The 18096-nt window shown below is 42.1% G+C and overlaps 1 protein-coding gene across 1 annotated transcript in view; it reads left to right on the forward strand.

Annotated features, from left to right (window-relative positions):
• Positions 1 to 18096, forward strand: part of arfgef1 (ADP-ribosylation factor guanine nucleotide-exchange factor 1 (brefeldin A-inhibited)) — a 53535-nt gene that overhangs the window by 12395 nt on the left and 23044 nt on the right. Inside the window, 8 exon segments of the mRNA XM_030397806.1 lie at positions 7153 to 7183; positions 10136 to 10292; positions 10530 to 10676; positions 11831 to 12010; positions 14683 to 15067; positions 15576 to 15701; positions 17141 to 17388; positions 17566 to 17699. Coding sequence (XP_030253666.1) covers positions 7153 to 7183; positions 10136 to 10292; positions 10530 to 10676; positions 11831 to 12010; positions 14683 to 15067; positions 15576 to 15701; positions 17141 to 17388; positions 17566 to 17699 — 1408 coding nt within the window.

An 18096-nucleotide genomic window follows, 5' to 3' on the forward strand; every position in this document is an offset into this window, starting at 1 on the left:
CTTCTAAGTCATAAACAGTCACCTGAAGCTGTGAGGTTATTGTGCCTTTCTCTCATGTAATAACATCCGCCCCCCTCACTTATTCTCCAGTGTCCATACAGGACACTACAATACTAATCACATGTACCATGGGTGCACATTTTTTCAGTGCAAGTGTAACATTGTAGCTGTGATCGGAGGTGATAGAGGTGGCTTTTGGTTGTATTTTATGAAATGAATTCTGAGCTGAGTTGCTGAAGCTTTTCTGTCAATGTCGTCATCATCTCATGTATTTTTCACAGGCAGCCTTGTTGTGCAGGTGTTGTATATCAGACTTTGTTCTACTGAGGCTATTATGTTGGCATTATTAAGTCTGCCACAAAGGCTGACATAGAGCAATGTTTGTGCAGCGTTGTCTTCACAAGACATGAACAGCCATGTTATCAATTTACTGCGCATATCTTATCTTTTGGATTTATTGTTGTATATAAATGACCTTGACCAGACTTTGATATTGCCCATTGTGTTTACGTAAGAATGTCACGAACATTTTAACCAACATGATGCCAAAATAAGTAGCTTGTTTTTCCCGACCGTTATATGACCTGGGTGCATAACCGAAGGGTTTTTTTCCCCACAATTTTTATTTATCGTATTTGTTTTTCTGAGAGGAAATAGACAACTCTCTTTTACCCTCAGTGAAACAAAAATGTCTGAAGGCAACATTTTGTAAAAAAAGCATTTTGTGAGATTCACCGCCGCCACAGTTTATGACTGCAACACCACTGTCGTTAATACAAATTCCAGGTCTGGGACAATTTTTAAGACGTAATGTAGGTGCTAACTACAAACAAAACTCATTGCATCATTCCAATATTGTGTGTTGTAAACTTGTATGTTGACGTAAATATGTAGGTAACGCAGTGATCCTACCCTCCAACTCGAGTTACATAGTGTAAAAACAAGTGATAGGGGGCGGAGTGGCTGAGATGGAGACACCATTCACCGTATAACAAGATACCGTACCATCAAAGTGATTCTGGAGCTTTTATTTCAAGGTAGAAAAGTTACTGTGACAGGCCTAGACTTGGAGTTATTCTATAATAAATATGGTTCTGAGGAGGATATTTGTCATTATAATAGTTGGCAGAATTGACTCAGCAACTTTCATGTGTGCTGTGGTAACAAGACGGTAGAAGGGGGTTGCAGGACTGATTGTTTTTCTGAAATTCAGGAAGTGATTTATTTCCCTACCAGCAGGACAAAGGCTGTTAGCACTGTCGGCTCTCAAATATCATCTGACAGTGGGGAAGCACCTGACTGGAGTGTGTGCCTGCCTATGCCCGTCTGCATTCATGTATGTCCCTCAGCCCAATCCTGCCTTTTACCAGGCTTTGAGACTGCTGTCACTCCTGAGCAGAGTGGAGAAATGATTAGCCAGCTTTTGACTGACCTTATCCCCAGCGTGGAGATGCAGCTTCAGGGGGCCCTTGAACAGATAACAACCTTAGGGTGTATTTGACTCTGAACAACCTGAAACCAAAGTGTAAGGCTCACCCTTGCATAGTACCTGTACTGACTTTAGTCAGTGCTGGATTGGTTAACAGCAGTAACCCAGTGTGATAATACACTACTGAAAAAAGGAAATTTCTACGTGTGACCCACTTGGGTCCTGATGATGAAATAAGAGTTGAATGTGGGCTTAAAATGGTGATGTCTCCAAGGGGAAATTTGATTTGCCAACATTAATGCTCATTTACTGTCATCTACTGTAAGGATCTGGGTCAAAGTCAGGGTGAAAAGTACCTCACAGAGGAGGGAAAATGGGTAAGGTGATTCAGGCTTAGCATGCTGCTCTCATATATTATGGAGCTCTCAGAGGCTTTGTGTTGAGGTCTGATCAGGGCTGCACTCACACGAGAGCAGGATGGCTTCCTCTAATGTATCTGGTCAGTGAAATAGGTGTCTGATGCATGCCACTTCCCCACTGGTGTTTGGTAAAAGCAGTGCTCCAGCCTCAGAGTTTTTTTTAACACAAGCATGCTGAGGGCCGGTAATCCTCTTCTCATTTGCTGAAGCATCAATACAGCGATAATGCTGATGATACAGCACAATCATGCCTGTAATTTAGTGTTAAGTGTTTGGATAAAAAAATGATAGCAATTTATTCTCACAACCAAAGCATTAATAGCACATATCAATCATTTCAAGAGTTTCTTTGAGTCAGTTTGGATGAAGTGGAGTGGTGAACTTTATTTTCACAACGCCATTTTTGAAATGTATTAAGAGAACAATGGATGTGTGGAGACATCAGTTTTGGGCTTTATGCAAGTCTGTTTCTTAAGCTTCACATTTTCATAACTTGATTCACAAAAGCCTCTCACTGGGCCGATAGTCTTGTTCATTTGGACTTGTCAAATTGGAAAGCAGTGAGACTTTCGGTCTCATCTGCGTCGCTTTCGGGGTCACCGACAGTGTTTAACCACTCAACTGAACCACTGCAGCTCTTGTTGTTTCTCCTTTGATTATAGCAGGGCCCTGGGACAAAGCAGGGCACACAACGTAGCACCGTCATGGTCAGCTGAATTTTTAGTATGAAAGTTAGGGGGAGGGTGGGGTTTGGTTAATAAGTGACAATTTTTTTTTTTTTTAACATTCAAAGCTTTTATTAAGGTTTTTGAATGAAGTTTTGAATGTCCATCACAATTATAACTTGAGTCTTTTTGCATTTTTCTTTAATGAATATAACTCGTCAGTTTTCTGTTAATGATTATACATTTGATTTGAATTAGAGATGCACCGATTCCGGTTTTGGCCTATCCTGATTTTCTTTCTTTGCTTTACTATAATAAACGTCATGCACACACATATAACTTATTTAATAGTCAGTTTTACAACAAACAAAGTTAAATGTATTATTAAACATAAGAATAGCGTGTTGTAAGCTATTTGAAAGTCCTGCTACCCGGGACTCTTATTATGAAAGGTAGAACCAGAAGGAGTCTGTGTGTAATGCGATGCTGTTGACATATGAGTGGGATAAAAAGTTAGCTGCTGTGGCTCAGACAAGGGATCTTTTATCCTCTGAGCCAACGCATGTAAAACCGGTCGATTCCAGTCCTTGGCTGGTCGATCAGTGAATCTCTACTCAAAAGTTGTACTGAAGTACAGAAGATTAGTAAATTACATTCCATCAATTGTGCTCATTAATTTTTAAGCCATTGTTTTATTTTGGGACATCTGATCTGACTATATTTAGTGATCTTTTCAGGTGTCTCTTTTATATACTGGGTTAATTCATTGCATCATTTGTTAGGATTATTGCATGGCTAATTAGTTGTTTTTTTTTAAAAAGGAGAGAGAGTTGTAAATTAATAGAAGATTGTTCAGGTCTGAATGTGTGCGTGTGTGTCGAGTCGAGCACTGTATAACTGTATGTGTTGTTTTGAAACCGGTAGCTGGCAGATGAGTCGTTATCGCACAGCTTTAATTTGCCGCTCGCGTCGCCTGCCCAGTCCCAGGAGTATCCAGCTCTGATATATCTGTTTTCTTTAATCACCAACACCACCACCCTCCGTTGCCATGGTTTTCACTGTTCAAATCCTGGGGTGACAGTTCCTCATCAACACTCTCCTGACACACCGAGCTAATTATCTGATGGTTACTTACACAGTCAATACGACGATTTCCACCCCTCCCATCATTCTGTCTGCCTGTGTGCCCGCCTGTCTGTCTTCTTGTTTGACTTATGTGCGTATTTGCATAAATCTGATAATAACCCTGAGCTACAGAAATCATATGACGTGAAACTAATACTGAAAGTGCAGTAGCCTGGGTCAGTGCTTGTTGTAATTTTACACATCCTGGAGAAGAGACCTCTGGAGTCCTGCTGCAACTTTAATATTGTGGACTACAGAGCAGCAGATGTACACAGACACCGAGCAGAGCCGGAGAAAGGCTGACGGACATTGATCTTTTTCTTTTCTCTGTGGCGTGCAGTGCAGTGTGATATTGCTCTGGTTTTCTCTCGGGTCCGACTCTGTGATCTTGGGCTTTGTGTAGCACTAAAGTGAAAGGGTAGCCAGGAGAGATAAAAGATTGGATTGTACTGATTATTCACTTTGGTGAAATAAACTCTTGAGCTGACTGGTTGTCAAAAATCACAAAGTTCGAAGGGAATACACAGGGAAAGATAATTAGACTGCTGAATATTCACGAGCATCATAATACAATATCTATGATAGTAGTGACCATCAATGGATTAGTCAATCAACAGAAAACGTATGAAGAACAGTTTTGATAATCTATTAATTGTTGTTGTCATTCATTAAGCAAAAAAAAACAAATTATGCAGCTTTTCTCGGTTCTATGTCTTTGTAAATTATTTAGAATTTTAGTGCCTGTCTCTTTAAGGCCCCCCAGTCTGCTCTGATTGGACGAATCGCTCAGGCCTGAGCAGGCACACTGTGTTTCAGCATCCGCTCTGCTTCTGTTTTTGCAACCAGGGCCAGGCTGGGGGAATAGACGAGGGCAGTGACTGTATCTTAGTGACATCACAACCATACGAAAGACCTGACGGCTCATTTAAAGGCACAGATTCCTCATATGCCCTGTGGCATTTCTCCATGAATTGATGGATGTGATACTTTCACAAGACTTATACAGCACCTAGAGCTGCTTTGTAATCAAAAACAACAGGAAATGTCAGTTTCTACAATATGGGACCTTTTAATAAGAAATAAGTCACACATTAATTTATGATAAAGATCATTATCAAATCAAATGTATTTAGTACAGGTCATATTCTATACTACTGTGCATGTGCCATCAAGATGTATAGCAGCTGTAAAGATGGCTGATAGTTATTTACTAATTAAGAGAACCTCTAGCTTAGGAACCAAAGCCTATTTATACAGTTATGGCACAAGAGTCTAATGGGAATAAAACAACCACAATATAATACAAGGTTTTCCAAAATATGTTACCATCAATAAATACAAGAAGGACAAAGCTAATAATAGACATTTTTATCATTGCAACAAATTCAGCAGTGCCTGGTATCTCTCAGCACATTTCTCTCCATCCGTTTGTTTCTGTCTCGCATCTCTCTGTTTTTGTTTGTTCCTGTTAAGTCTCTCGCTACATACACACTGACTGCATCAGTCTGTCAGCCTGAGCCCAAAGTAAGATTCATTTCAGACTGAATGCCGTCCTTCCGTCTTATTGTGGCAGCTGAAGTGCATTTCAGGTCAACGATCCATTTATCCGTCAAATTGGGCGTGAATACAAGAAATATTGGGTGTTTATGCTAGAAATATCATCATATTTCCAGACAGTTTTTCACATTCTTTTTGGGATGCTTAATGAATTGAACAATTAGTCATTTTCAAGTAAAAATACGAAAAGTTCCCTAGTTTCAGTTTGAAAAATTTGAATATTTGCACGTTGTCTCACTCGTCTCTGATAGTAAATAAAGATTTTAATATAATACTGTTGGTCAAAGAAATCTGACATAACAAAACATTTGAAAATGTCAATTTCAGCAAACAATCAGTAAAGAAGAGAATAATCTTCAAGAATGAACCAAAAGGTAAAATAATCGCTAGTTTGTTACAGATATATTGTTAATTAATCAGCTATTAATAAGAAAAATAACCCATGTTTGCTGTTTGCAGCCTCTAAAATAAAGGTTGGTCTGCATTGACACAAATTTTAGTATGGTTGGATTATTGTTGGGCAAAACAAGCAATTTGAGGACCTCACATTGGGCTCTGGGACACTTTATCAACTAAACAATTGATTAAAGGAAAAATAATCAACAAATGATATCCCTATTCTCTGTGTAAAAAGCACTGAAATCTTGAATTTAGTCATTCCGTCCCCTATTGTACCTCATCTATGATGTCTTATCTGATTTGTTGCCCAGTGCAGTGCAGCCATCATTACAGATGCACATTAGCCAGAGACAGACAGACAAGACAGACAAGACTCGGGTCATAGATCCACAAACCCCGTTCAGTCTGTCTCAGAGTAATGACATGAAAAGTTGACAAGATGATCTGTGCTCGGATCTCATGCCAGATTAGGATCCATGGGGGACTCATACAAGTCCTGAAGGCCATCTGAGACAGCGTGTATGTAACTGCATGTATAAATTAGCATCAGACGGCTCCAAATCAAAAGCAACACTTGGCTTTGCTCCCTCTCTTCGTGACTATTTCCCCTCATGTCCCTCACGGTTAGTACAGTAAAACACGGTTGAGACAATCCCTGATTTAATTCTACGGAGTGTTAAGCGCTAAATATTCTCGCCAAGTGGATTTCTTTGAAAGGACTCTTAGCCTCCTAGCAGTGAAATAATTGGGCTGTCATTGCATTGCTGGGGTTTTTCCCAACCATTGCAGGCTGGTGCAATTCTGTGAGGACTCTGCCGATTGCCACTGTGTTTTAAAAAGCTTCCTCATTGAAGGCCCCCTTTAATGTCTAGTACCAATTGGCCTCTCATTCGCTCGCTCTCGCTCTATTTCTGTCTCTTTCTCTCTCATCTCTCCCTCCCTCCCTCCCTCCCTCCCTCTCTGTCTGTCTGTCTTTTTTTTTTTTTTTTTCCTGCTCTTCTGTGCCAGTGCTCAGCAAGTTCATACAACTGCTTTCATGCCTGGAGATCTGTGAAATAAACACAAATGTTGGCCTGGCTCATGGACAAGGCGCAGAGTGAATAATGATTGCAACGGCAGCCGCAGCCGAGGCCATACACTGACCAGGCCTCTTTCTGCTTGGTGGCAGGACGTCAACAAACCCCTCACCATGACGACACAAAGACACACTGCACACATTTGTCTGCTCGAATACTTTTAATCCGAGTGCTTTTCTTGTGTCTAGAAAACCAAACGTGTGAGGTGTGTGCAGTGTGCTGCATGTGTCAGCACACCATAGTTGGCAGGGAGCTCAGCTTCCTAAAAAGCTCTTAAAAACGGAATCTGATCTGAGGTGCAAACACTTGTGCATTCCATAGTTTTTAGAGAAGATTTCCAAAAAGTGTGGCCTTCATAAATAAGTTGTATCCTCTGTGCTGCCAGGCCTGATATGCGCTCCACTCCCTGTGTTGTAATTATCTATAAAATATGGCAGACTTGACTAATTACAATATCTTCCTTTCCCTTTTTTCTCTTTCAGAGGAAATCAAAGAAGAATCAGAAAAATTAAGGTAAGTAATTGATTAATTACATAACACAATAAGGCACATAGGGTCATTTGATGGGGTTTTGTCTATCTCTGTGTGTGTTCAGGCACTGTAAAATGCATGGCTCAACTGCAAGCCTCACTGTTGCTTTCGCCTGTGTTCAGACTAGTAAAGGGGATTAGAGCTGTGTGTGTGTGTGTGTGTGTGTGTGTGTGTGTGTGTGTGTGTGTGTGTGTGTGTGTGTGTGTGTGTGTGTGTGTGTGTGTGTGTGTGTGTGTGTGTGTGTGTGTGTGTGTTTTTGTTTGTGCCTCTCTGCCTGGCCTGTTCTCAGCAGCCCCTTGCCTTCTCATTAATGGCTTTCTTCACGAACCCCTGCCTAATGCTGAACTTGTTTTTGAAAGTCTGTGTGTGTGATTGTGTGTGTGTGCGTGCTCATGTCTGGACTGCCAAGTAACGTGGGCTTTGGAATGAAACGTAGCATGAGTGCCACCTCTCCTCCTCCCCATCCTCTCTTCCTCCTGCAGTTTTCACTTTTACTTCCCTCTCACATTTTTATCCCTCACCGTTTTCCCCTCTGTCACCCTGCTCCATATTCACTGCCCATTATTTCTCTGCAGCTTTTCCATTCTCACAAAATTAGCATTACCAGTACCCAACTTCATTCAAATTTTGCCCCTAAGGTTGGGTCTTCTAGATCAAAGATAGATAGATGTAGACAATGTGTGCAGCCACACCCAGCTCATACAAAAACGCTGCTGCATTTGGATTCATCTCAGGTACTTTACAGCTCTCACCCATTTTTCTGGTTATATAGATGCAATAGTCTCGCAGTTCAAACCAGCAATACAGATATATTTTTTGTGAGCCTGCAGTCCTACTTAAATTGCTTCCCTTTGTGCATTCATTCTGTAGCATAGTCGCATACGAGGACAGATTTCACAAAGACATTTTTAAAATCACAACAGCACTGGTGGGAATGTCTCACTCTATAAGCAATTTTGTTTTACTGTAGATATAAACATCTTGATGTTATACATTTTCACCAACCTGCGAAAGAAAACTTTTAAGATCTACAGAACAATCCAGTTAATTGCTTCTTCATCATCATCATCAAATCAAATTTGCTAATTTGTCAACTGTAGATTATCATACTTTCCCATATTCTCAGCACTCTTAGATAATCTCAGCCATGTTGTCTTGAAGCAAGAAAAGTAAAAGGAAAACATATTTAACTTTCTTGACAAGAGTTTAAATTACCAGATTAACACACTTAGATCTGATAAATATGAAGCTATAGCAAGCGGGCTGATAATCATACAGTCTAGAAAAAAGGGGTAAACGGCAAGCCTGGCTCTGTCAACACGTAACAAAATCCTTTTACAAGCACCCCTGAACCCCAGTAACAAACAAGTTGTATCTTGTTTCTCACCAAAGAAACCAAAGTGTATCTGCTTTTTTCCAAGGTCAAAGATAAACCATCAAACTCAGCATTTAAGATGCATTACTAACCAAAGACCAGACGACATTGATCATATAACATTAGTCATATTGTATTGATTCGCTGTCACGTGTCGTCCACTTCCATGACAAAATACGTGCTGCAAGCTACAAAAGCGCCACCCCACGACAGCACCAGGGAGTTGTTGATGCAGACCCTGCTGTCTGACTGAAAATTGATGGCCATATTATGTTTTATAAGCAGGCTAAGTCTGACGTCGAGCTGATTATAAGGGAGAGAGCAGGCCAGCTGACATTAAGCAGGGAGTCCAGAGGAGACGAGCTCCCTGGAGACAGACAACACAATAGCTGAGAGAGATGGAGGCTGGGTCACACCACACAGCTGAGCCGACGGCGCGAAGGCTCTTTGCTGAATCACAGCTCCGCTTTGATCTCGTTGTCCAAAAGGATTCTGAACATGAAGAAAGGGGTGTTAGACAGATTCACATTTTTCCAAAATTCAATGTTTTTGTAATTTTTCCTGTAGCTTATTTCTACTCTAAATACTCCTTAATTTTGGCGCTCACTGCCTGTTTTCTTCTTTTGTTTTTTTTCGGTTCCCTTCCTTCTCTAAGCTCCTCACACCTCCTCCCTTCGTCTGTTACTCTCTATGAGCTCTATGATCTCTTGATCTCTCGCTAATTCCTCTTTAATTCATGCTACTCCTGTCTGTTTCCTCTTTGTGTTCAAAAGCTCTCTTTATAACATTGTATCCCCTTTCCCTTCCTTTACAAGGCACTTCATCCTTCATCCTCGTCTTCTCTTTCTGTCTGTGATGGTGCCCGGCTATACTCACTGAGGTCGTCCCTCTTAAAAGAGCTGAAGTCATCCTTTTTTACTGCCAAGACATAAACAATGCCTCTCATCCCTCCCTCCCTCTTTCCCTCCCTCCCTCCCTCCCTCCCTCCTCTCTACAGTCTGGGTGTGGTGGTTGTGCTCAGGGAAGCTGTAGACACATGGCTGCTGAGTGCAATGGTCCATACTTTATGTTTCTGGTCTTTAAGAATTCAGGAAAAAAATAATAGCTGTATCTTTTGATTTAAGGCTTAGCGGGAGATGCTTTGTCAGCATGAACATGTGGCAAGGTCTGAGGCTGAATAACGAACCTCAGGGATTAGTGCCCCTCCCTAGGAGAGATCAAGTGAAAAATTTGAAGCAGTCAGGCACTACATTAAATTCATCGTAATAAAGATTTTGTTGGTCTGCATTTTCCTGAGGAGCAGGACAAGAAGTATTTGGATTTAACGTGTCCTGTTACAGCTGTACATAAGAAGAGGTTGTTCTGTACAGTGAGAGACTCTTTGCAGTCACTTTTTCATGCACTGTTAGCCATGCGTGGTTGTCAAGGGGAGTGTGAGTGTGTCAGCCTGATTTCTGAACACTGCTTCTTTTCTAGTGACTCTCCGTTCTGACAGATGTGTGATCACTGTTTTTATCTCATCGTCCCTCCTTCTCTCCTGTTGTTCCTTCCTACTGTAGTCCGCCCAGTGGAGACAGCAAATCGGGTTCCAGCACTCTACCGCCAATCAAATCAAAGACCAACTTCATAGAAGCCGACAAGTACTTCTTGCCGTTTGAGCTGGCATGTCAGTCCAAATGTCCCCGCATCGTCATCACCTCGCTCGACTGTTTACAGGTCAGTGGCGGGACAAGTTGGACTGCAGACCTCCATATTTCCATGACTGTGTCTGTATGGCATAGTACTATATGCTGGGCTTGTTATTTGCAATATCTGTTTAAAGTGAGACAACTAAAGATAAACATTCAGGCTGAAGAATTGTGCAGAAATCATCACGACAGTGAAGGCGAGCAGGTCATGTTCTTGGGCATCACAAGTTGTGTGTATGTGTTTGCATATGTATCCGCCTTGTAGAAGCTGATAGCGTATGGCCACCTGACAGGCAGCGCCCCAGACAGCACGGCCCCGGGCAAGAAGCTCATCGACAGGATCATCGAGACCATCTGCGCCTGTTTCCAGGGGCCACAGACTGATGAGGGCGTTCAGCTACAGATCATTAAGGTGTGTTGCTGTCCTCTTCTTCTGAGACATCATGGGTCATTACACACATAGTAAGCAACTGTAGAGTGCTTGAAGTTGCCATCGCAGTTATGATTTTCAGCAGCGGATCTCTATATCTTAATCACTTTATGCAGCCGTGTTTACTGATTCAGTTACATTAATTCCTGATCAATAAGTAACTGCTTTTTGGTTATTGCAGACAATTCTGCTGTGTTATTGTTATGAGTCAGGTTGAGTCAATTTGTAGTTATATTGCGGCGATTCACAACCAAAGTAGCAACATTTCCCACCTTTAGCAAGCGCTTGGCATCAGTCATGAGAAAAAACCAGTTTGTTTTTAGCAGTTTTTTCAGTTTTTAAACACTGTTTTAGCTTTTGACTAATCTGTCATTTGAAAAGACTAATGCAGTTGGGGTATAATTATGTTATAAATGTGATTATTTGAAGGCAGACAAGTAATGATTAGGTGAGTCATGTGTGAAGCGGGGTTGGTAGCAATTTTTCTGCATCTTTCACACCAAAGTGTGACGGACGACAATAGCTGGCCTCAGAAATTTAGTTTGATTCCTCTAGATTGTTTATTTTTGTTTGTTTGTTTTTAGGAGTGAATTTCAAAGTGCTGCCACAACAGTAGAAGAACGCTCACAGTTCTACCATGTACAGTTTGTTTGTTTATAGCATAAAAGGGACTTCAACTTAATTCCGTTTTCCAACCTTAGTGTTGTAAAATGACTGTTTAAATGAACTTTCAACCTTGAACCTTTTCCCAGCGGTATTCAGGACTCTTTGACACAGACATGCAAAATTCCAGAGCATTTATAGAGTAAAGCACATGCGTGAAAAGACCTTAGAGACATATTGGTATGTGGCAAATGTGTCGAGGTTACATGTGCAAAAATCTTCCCCTGGCCCATCTGAAAAACTTGAAGATAACAGAATAAAAGTTTTTTGTTAAATCCATATTGAAGCAACAGCTTGTAGGTATAGAGATCTGACCCTTTGGACAGAGAGCTGGTCCAGTACCTCCTGAACAGAGTTAACTAGGGATCTAATGTGTGCATGTAACAAAATTAGATTTTAAAAAATTGACAATAGTATTAGTTTGCTGTCAATTTCAACCTTCTCTCAATTCCTCTATTTGCTCTTTCCTCCAGGCTCTGTTGACAGCGGTGACCTCCCAGCACATAGAAATCCACGAGGGCACCGTGCTGCAGGCCGTCCGCACGTGTTACAACATCTACCTGGCCAGCAAGAACCTCATCAACCAAACCACGGCCAAGGCCACGCTCACACAGATGCTCAACGTCATCTTTGCACGCATGGAGAATCAAGCAGTATGTTCAATCGTCTGAAAACATTCACTTGTAACACAGAATGCTGTTTATGTAGACAGACCCACAAAAGTGAGAGAGAGGGCAACTCCTCCCTTGAGCCATTCTCTGATGAAATTTCACAATAAAGGAAAAAATAGCTGTTCTGTGGATCAAACAAATCAAACAATCTGGGAGGTTGCAGTTTAATACTGCTGCAACAAATTATATGTAAATCTGTTTTGGCATGGAGTCAGATTGGATTATAATATAATGAAAAACATGATTCTCTTTGGTCTTCCTGATTTAATTGAAATCTGCTGTTTGCTTTGTGTCCAGAGGGACATTTTAGGTGTTGCCTTTCAAAACAAAAGCTTGCTCTAATGTCATCTTTTTCTTTTTGAATGACACTTTTCCCCTCCTCACCTGCCTCCCTCCCTTCCTTTTGGACACATAGCTTACAAATCACAAGCTATCTTGGTCTCTGGCCTCCAGAAAGCGTGACCGCCAGGTAAAGCGTGCAGGACTGCCGTGACTTGCCTGATCAGAACTCTTAAACTCTTCTCTGTGTATCTGTGTTTGCGCATTACGCTTTATCCTCACCCATTCATGCACTCATACATTCTCCTCCTTTGCTCCTGCACTGCACAGGAGCAGGTATGCTGTGTTCCACCATATGCTTGCCGTGGCTTTTGTTGACTTGCCTACAAATCATTTTCGCTTTCCTGCACCAATTTACATTTTAGTTTACATTCACACCGGGGTGTGTTTAGTGTTTTACCGCAGGTCAGCCAGCTTGTCTCATTCCTGACAGATTTGTTGTTACATTCTGTCTCTCCAAAGGCTTAATATAGTTATTTTAGAACAATGAGCAACTGGTTTTGAGTCACAACCAGACGGAGAAATATAAAGAAGCAGTCAGGGGTAGAGATAGAAAGACAAGGCAGACTTTGAGGCAGAGGCCTATTGTTGTGTTGTCACTGCCTGCGTAGTGTTGTGCTGCTGCACAGGGAGATCCACTTTCTGTGTTTGTATGTAGATGTATCCTCCTGACTGCAGCTCAGCATGGTGTGATCACACACAGGCACACACAGCGTTCGTCTGGCTCACTCTCACACCGACTCAGCCTTCACTATCCGACTGAGATGGCATTTAAATAATGAGCTTAGTTTGTTTGCGCTGCCTCGCCTGTCCCCTCCAGCCGAGGTGCATCGTCTGGCCTTGTTACCGTTGCTCATATTCAATACTAATTGTTTCATTCAGAATGCCACATCATTGAGTTTAGTTTGCTTACATTTAAATGTGACACCAGCAGCAGGCTCATTTAATTAGAGCTGAACAGCTTGCGGAAGCGTGGTTTTAAAAACAATACATAATGGGTTTAATAAAAGGAGTTTGTGTGCGAAAGAGATGTGGAAAGCAGTTTTTGGTTCTCCTCACGAGACAGTCTATGAAGAAACGGCATAAAGCAGATTGTGTAGTTGTGACTTATGTCTTGAAAGGGAGATGAAACTGACTGAAATTCGCATTTGCTCTCAGTGTCGCTGCACTCGGCAGATTTATGCCGTTAATTACGGATATTAATTGAGAAACTAGTCTGCTATAGACTGAAGGATCTCCATCTATCACCACTGTTTTGTAAATGTGTCCCACTGTTTACATTTTCATCTGTGACCAATGTCTCTCTTTAGTTACTGTGCTTTTTCTCTTTGTTCCCCCTCAAGTCTATATTTTCTCTCTTTTTTTTTTCTTCACATTTATGCCCGACAAATCTACAAATGCACTTGGATTGAAAATGCACCATGGGCTGTTGTTAATTTAGCTTGGCTGAGAGAACTTCCACCGCTTGTAACTGTTTGCTCTCTTTTCTGGAACTTGTATTGGTGTCTGCTATGAAATAGTGAAGTGTGTAACCGCATATTTGTTTCCCCTCAGAGATCTGCAGCAGAGATAGTTAACTTTACAATCTATTATCAGAAGTAACACAGTATTCACTAACATCACATTTTAGGCCACAAACCGTGTGCAAATGTCTCGTGACCCACTTTTAGCTCATGACCCACCAAGCTAGAGCACAGCAACACTTTTCCAGTACACCATATCAGAAGCAGTGGTAACACAAGTCAGCCATGACGCATCAGCCAGGACACGGCTGCATGAGCCATTTTCCATCAGAGAACACCGTCTTCCTCCAGCCGACTGAAATAGACCCAGTTCACACGAGCCAGCATGAATCGATTTCCACAAAGTTTGTCCCATCGCTGTTGTAGTAGCATGTCCTAGCTCTCAGTGAGTGCGACTTCATATACATTTCCATACGAACAAGCGTCTACATTTAATGTATGCTGACACCTTCTAGATATTAAGAAATCTTGAAAATTATAAGAACCATCGTCTTTTTCACTGAAAGTGTTGTGACCCTTCTTTGGGTTCAGTGAGCCCTCAAGGTTTCTAGACAGGTTGTTCAGATTTGTAATTGTTGGGATGACTTTGCTGACATAGTCTTAATCTGTCTTTTTCTTCGTGTGCGTATGTGTGTGTGTTGCATGTTCCTGTTCTTTGAATGCTCTTCCTGTTCTATGTGTATGTGTGCTTTTTTTGTTTTCATTTTATTTTATTTTTTGTACGTGTGTGTGTGTGTGTGTGTGTGTGTGTGTGTGTGTGTGTGTTTCTGTTGCACCCCCCCCCCCCCACAGCTGCAGGAAGCAAAGCAGCTGGAGAGAGAGCGTCACCGGCAGCACTCTCCGGTCACCCAGCACACTGAGCCAGACTCCCCCCAGCTCCAGACTCACATCCACCCGCCAGCTAAGGGTCAGGCCCAGGAGGCCAACGGGCCCGTCACCCCTCCTACTCCTAGCCTCACCATCCCATCCACCCCATCCACACCCTCCACACCCGCCACACCCGCCCAGGAGAGCAGCAGCAGGACTGTGTCGGGGGAGCAGGAGGAGCAGAGGGAGCAGGAGGAGCAGGGAGAACAGGGTCCGGTCTACGAGAGCCCAGATCCAGAGAATGGTTCTGATTTCTGCGTAGCTGAAAACGAACAGACTGAGGCAGATCAAGCTACTGCAGCAGCACAGAGTAAGACTGATTACAGAGATTTATTTCACTGTTCTGCATGCTATATTGAATTCATATGTTAGCGATTTTGAATAAACATGTTCTGTCCTCGATATTCAAAAGTTGTGTGCTTTTTAAATGAGGTATAAAACTATTAAGAATGCCAAACATTCTTGAGGTACAGGTGTGTTTGCCAAAAACAACATCCAAAGTTACAATAAACACCCTTAATCTGCAAAATAAAAGCCTCCCTACTGACATGTTGTGCGATTTCGTTAAAAGAAAACTAAGCAGCCAGAAGTGTTTCCTCTTATAAACATTTGATACCATATTCAGCACTACAATGGCTCCTTCACTGCTGTAGAATATGAAGAGCCGGATTAAAAATAGTCCGTCAACCACGTTGTATCTTTGTGCATGTTGGAAGGCATTATGCTTGTAGCAGAGCGGCTGTGATTGCCTTATACACCTTTTAGTCAATAAAGAAGGTTAGTGTTTTTTTCTTAAGCTGTGTGTATGTTTTGTTAAGATGCAGCAGCACAGCAGCATCCAGAAAGAGGTGAAGAGGAGGATGCGGAGACCCCAAACTATGAGGAGAAAGCCCAGGAGATTGTACAGAGTATTCTGCAGGAGGTGGTCAACACTGTTGCAGGAGGTGAGATCTGTTCTGTACGCAGTGTTCAGCATAATTAGCTTTCACTTCTAACCACTTATGTTAAACAAATGTTGTGGGAGTCATTCACTAATTTAGGAAAATAAAAGCACAAAGCAAAGGGTTACTTGCACAGTCCGCCTTAAGATAACTGCCTAGTGAATGTATTTGTTGTGGTGTATAGCTTTTCCACAGGCTCAATTATGCCGCGCTTTAGGTGTCGTGTTAACTTACTGTTGGTGAAATCCGAATATTTCCTGATTTCCCTGCTTCACAATAACAGCTGTAAAATAACTCCTATTGTGAAGATTTTTTACGAAATTAAATTAGTTTACAACTAAATTATCAAAAAGCTTTGCTAGCGGCTTTTCTTTGATGGTACTGCAGGGAGGAAGAGTGTTTACAGCTGCAAGACAAGCGCATCATTAGTTGAAGACACACCTTCAAGCAGGAATCCCTGTTGTAATGGAAATGCAAATCTCTGCCGCGCTGGGCTGTCGTGCCGAGTCAAACTAAGTCAAGCCGAGACCAGCAGATATTTATAGAGAAGCCTCATAAGTTAAAGTAACAACTACCCTTCTGCTCTTTTGTTCAGTGAGTTTGTTCACTTTGCACGCTCTTTGTTTCTTTGACTTTTCTGTAGAGTACAGGTTATCTGAATGTGCACTTCCTCACCTTGCAAACTGCAAACCGACCCTTATAAATTGATGATCTAACAGAATGCAGCTGAGCCGTGGAATCGGCCACACGAACAATACTCCTCTCCTTTATTAAATGTGTATCGAAAAAGGGGCGAGGTGCTCTTTGATTATACCAGCTGCACCTCAGCGAACAAGTGACAAGCGAAATGTGCTTCCAGGCCGGTGCCTTTTTGTTTGATAAATAACAAGCAACTCTCTGGGTACAAAATGTGTCTGTAAAGGAAATGTGAAAGTCTCTAAACCCGGACACACGGCAGTCTGTTAAGAAAAAATCTGCCCAAGTTCCTGGGAGGCTGTCAGGGCAAGCTCCCTGAAGTTCCTTTAGATGCAGACAAAAAGCACCCAGTCTTTGTGTGCATCACATAATAAAAGCCTTTATTTGTCTATAGCTGCACAAAAAAGCTTTATTAAGTAGTACACACAAAGAATAGTGCTTTGGCTTCCTTTTTCAAATACATTTTTAGCCTTGAGCAACAATTTGACGAGCAGGCTTTAATGGTCAGGAGGATCTTGAACAGAAATGCACTCTAGCATCTCCTCTGAACCTGAAAGTTCTCTTACATGCTGCTTAGATTTTCTCTGTGCCCCTGTCATTTGTACTTGACCAGAACATAACATCAAACTGACGATATGATGTCGCCGTTGTTGGTCATAAAACCTGAAGTCCTGCTAATGGATCTTTTTAAAGGTGTTTAAGTATCTGCCTCAATCCAACTCCTCCCTGCTCCATCATCACCACAGGGCACTGCTTGGACCCTACGAATCTTTGCTCCGACACCAAAGAGTCTGGTGGTGAGAGCGAGCCCGCAGAGTCAGAGCCAGCTGAAGCGGTGACGGAGGGCACGCAGAGCTCCCTGGAGGATGAGGGCACCCTGGGTAGCGACAGTGAGCATGTCCACGCCAACGGCATCCCTGGCACACCTATTTCTGCCAGCTTCACCCCCTCGCTGCCTGATGACAGACTGTCTGTCTCGTCCAATGACACTCAGGTGAAAGATGGTCAGAGATGCTTAAGGAAAACATGCTGAATTCATAAGTGTAATGTGTTTGATATTTACGCGTGATCATTGTTAGCTGGAGTTCACTGTCACATTTTGTTTAGTAGGATGGAAGATGTTAGATGTTGCTAACTGCACACTGATTTGATTGTTTTTGTTTCTCTGTAGGAATCGGGAGCAGCACCAGGCCAGCCGCCAGGGGCAAAGTTTTCCCACATCCTCCAGAAAGATGCCTTCCTGGTCTTTCGCTCGCTCTGCAAGCTGTCGATGAAGCCACTGTCAGATGGACCACCTGATCCTAAGTAAGAATTAATTCTCTGTTTGTGCAAACATTTTATTACAGTATTATTTGCCTGGTCTTTGTGTGTCACTCCCCCTCTCTCTTATCCTGTTTCCTGTTATCTCTTGATCTGCACTATCAATAAAGCCATATAAAGGCCAAAAAACGCTTAGAGAAAACAGTTGATCTTTTAAAAGATCACTTTGTTTTGCTTCAGTTTTGCACTGTTAGTCAAGCCACCATGACTTGACCCCCCCCAATGGTGATGATTCTGTGTGAGTGTGTCAGGGATAAGAATAGACATGAGTCATCCTTCATAATGAGCGCTGCTCCAGTGCTAACGATAGTGTTTAGATAAACTGTGATGGAGACAATGAGGCATTGCTCAGCGTTTTCTGAATCACTTCCTAGTTTCACGA

Source organism: Sparus aurata, chromosome 19, assembly GCF_900880675.1.
Source record: "Sparus aurata chromosome 19, fSpaAur1.1, whole genome shotgun sequence".
Lineage (NCBI taxonomy): Eukaryota > Metazoa > Chordata > Actinopteri > Spariformes > Sparidae > Sparus > Sparus aurata.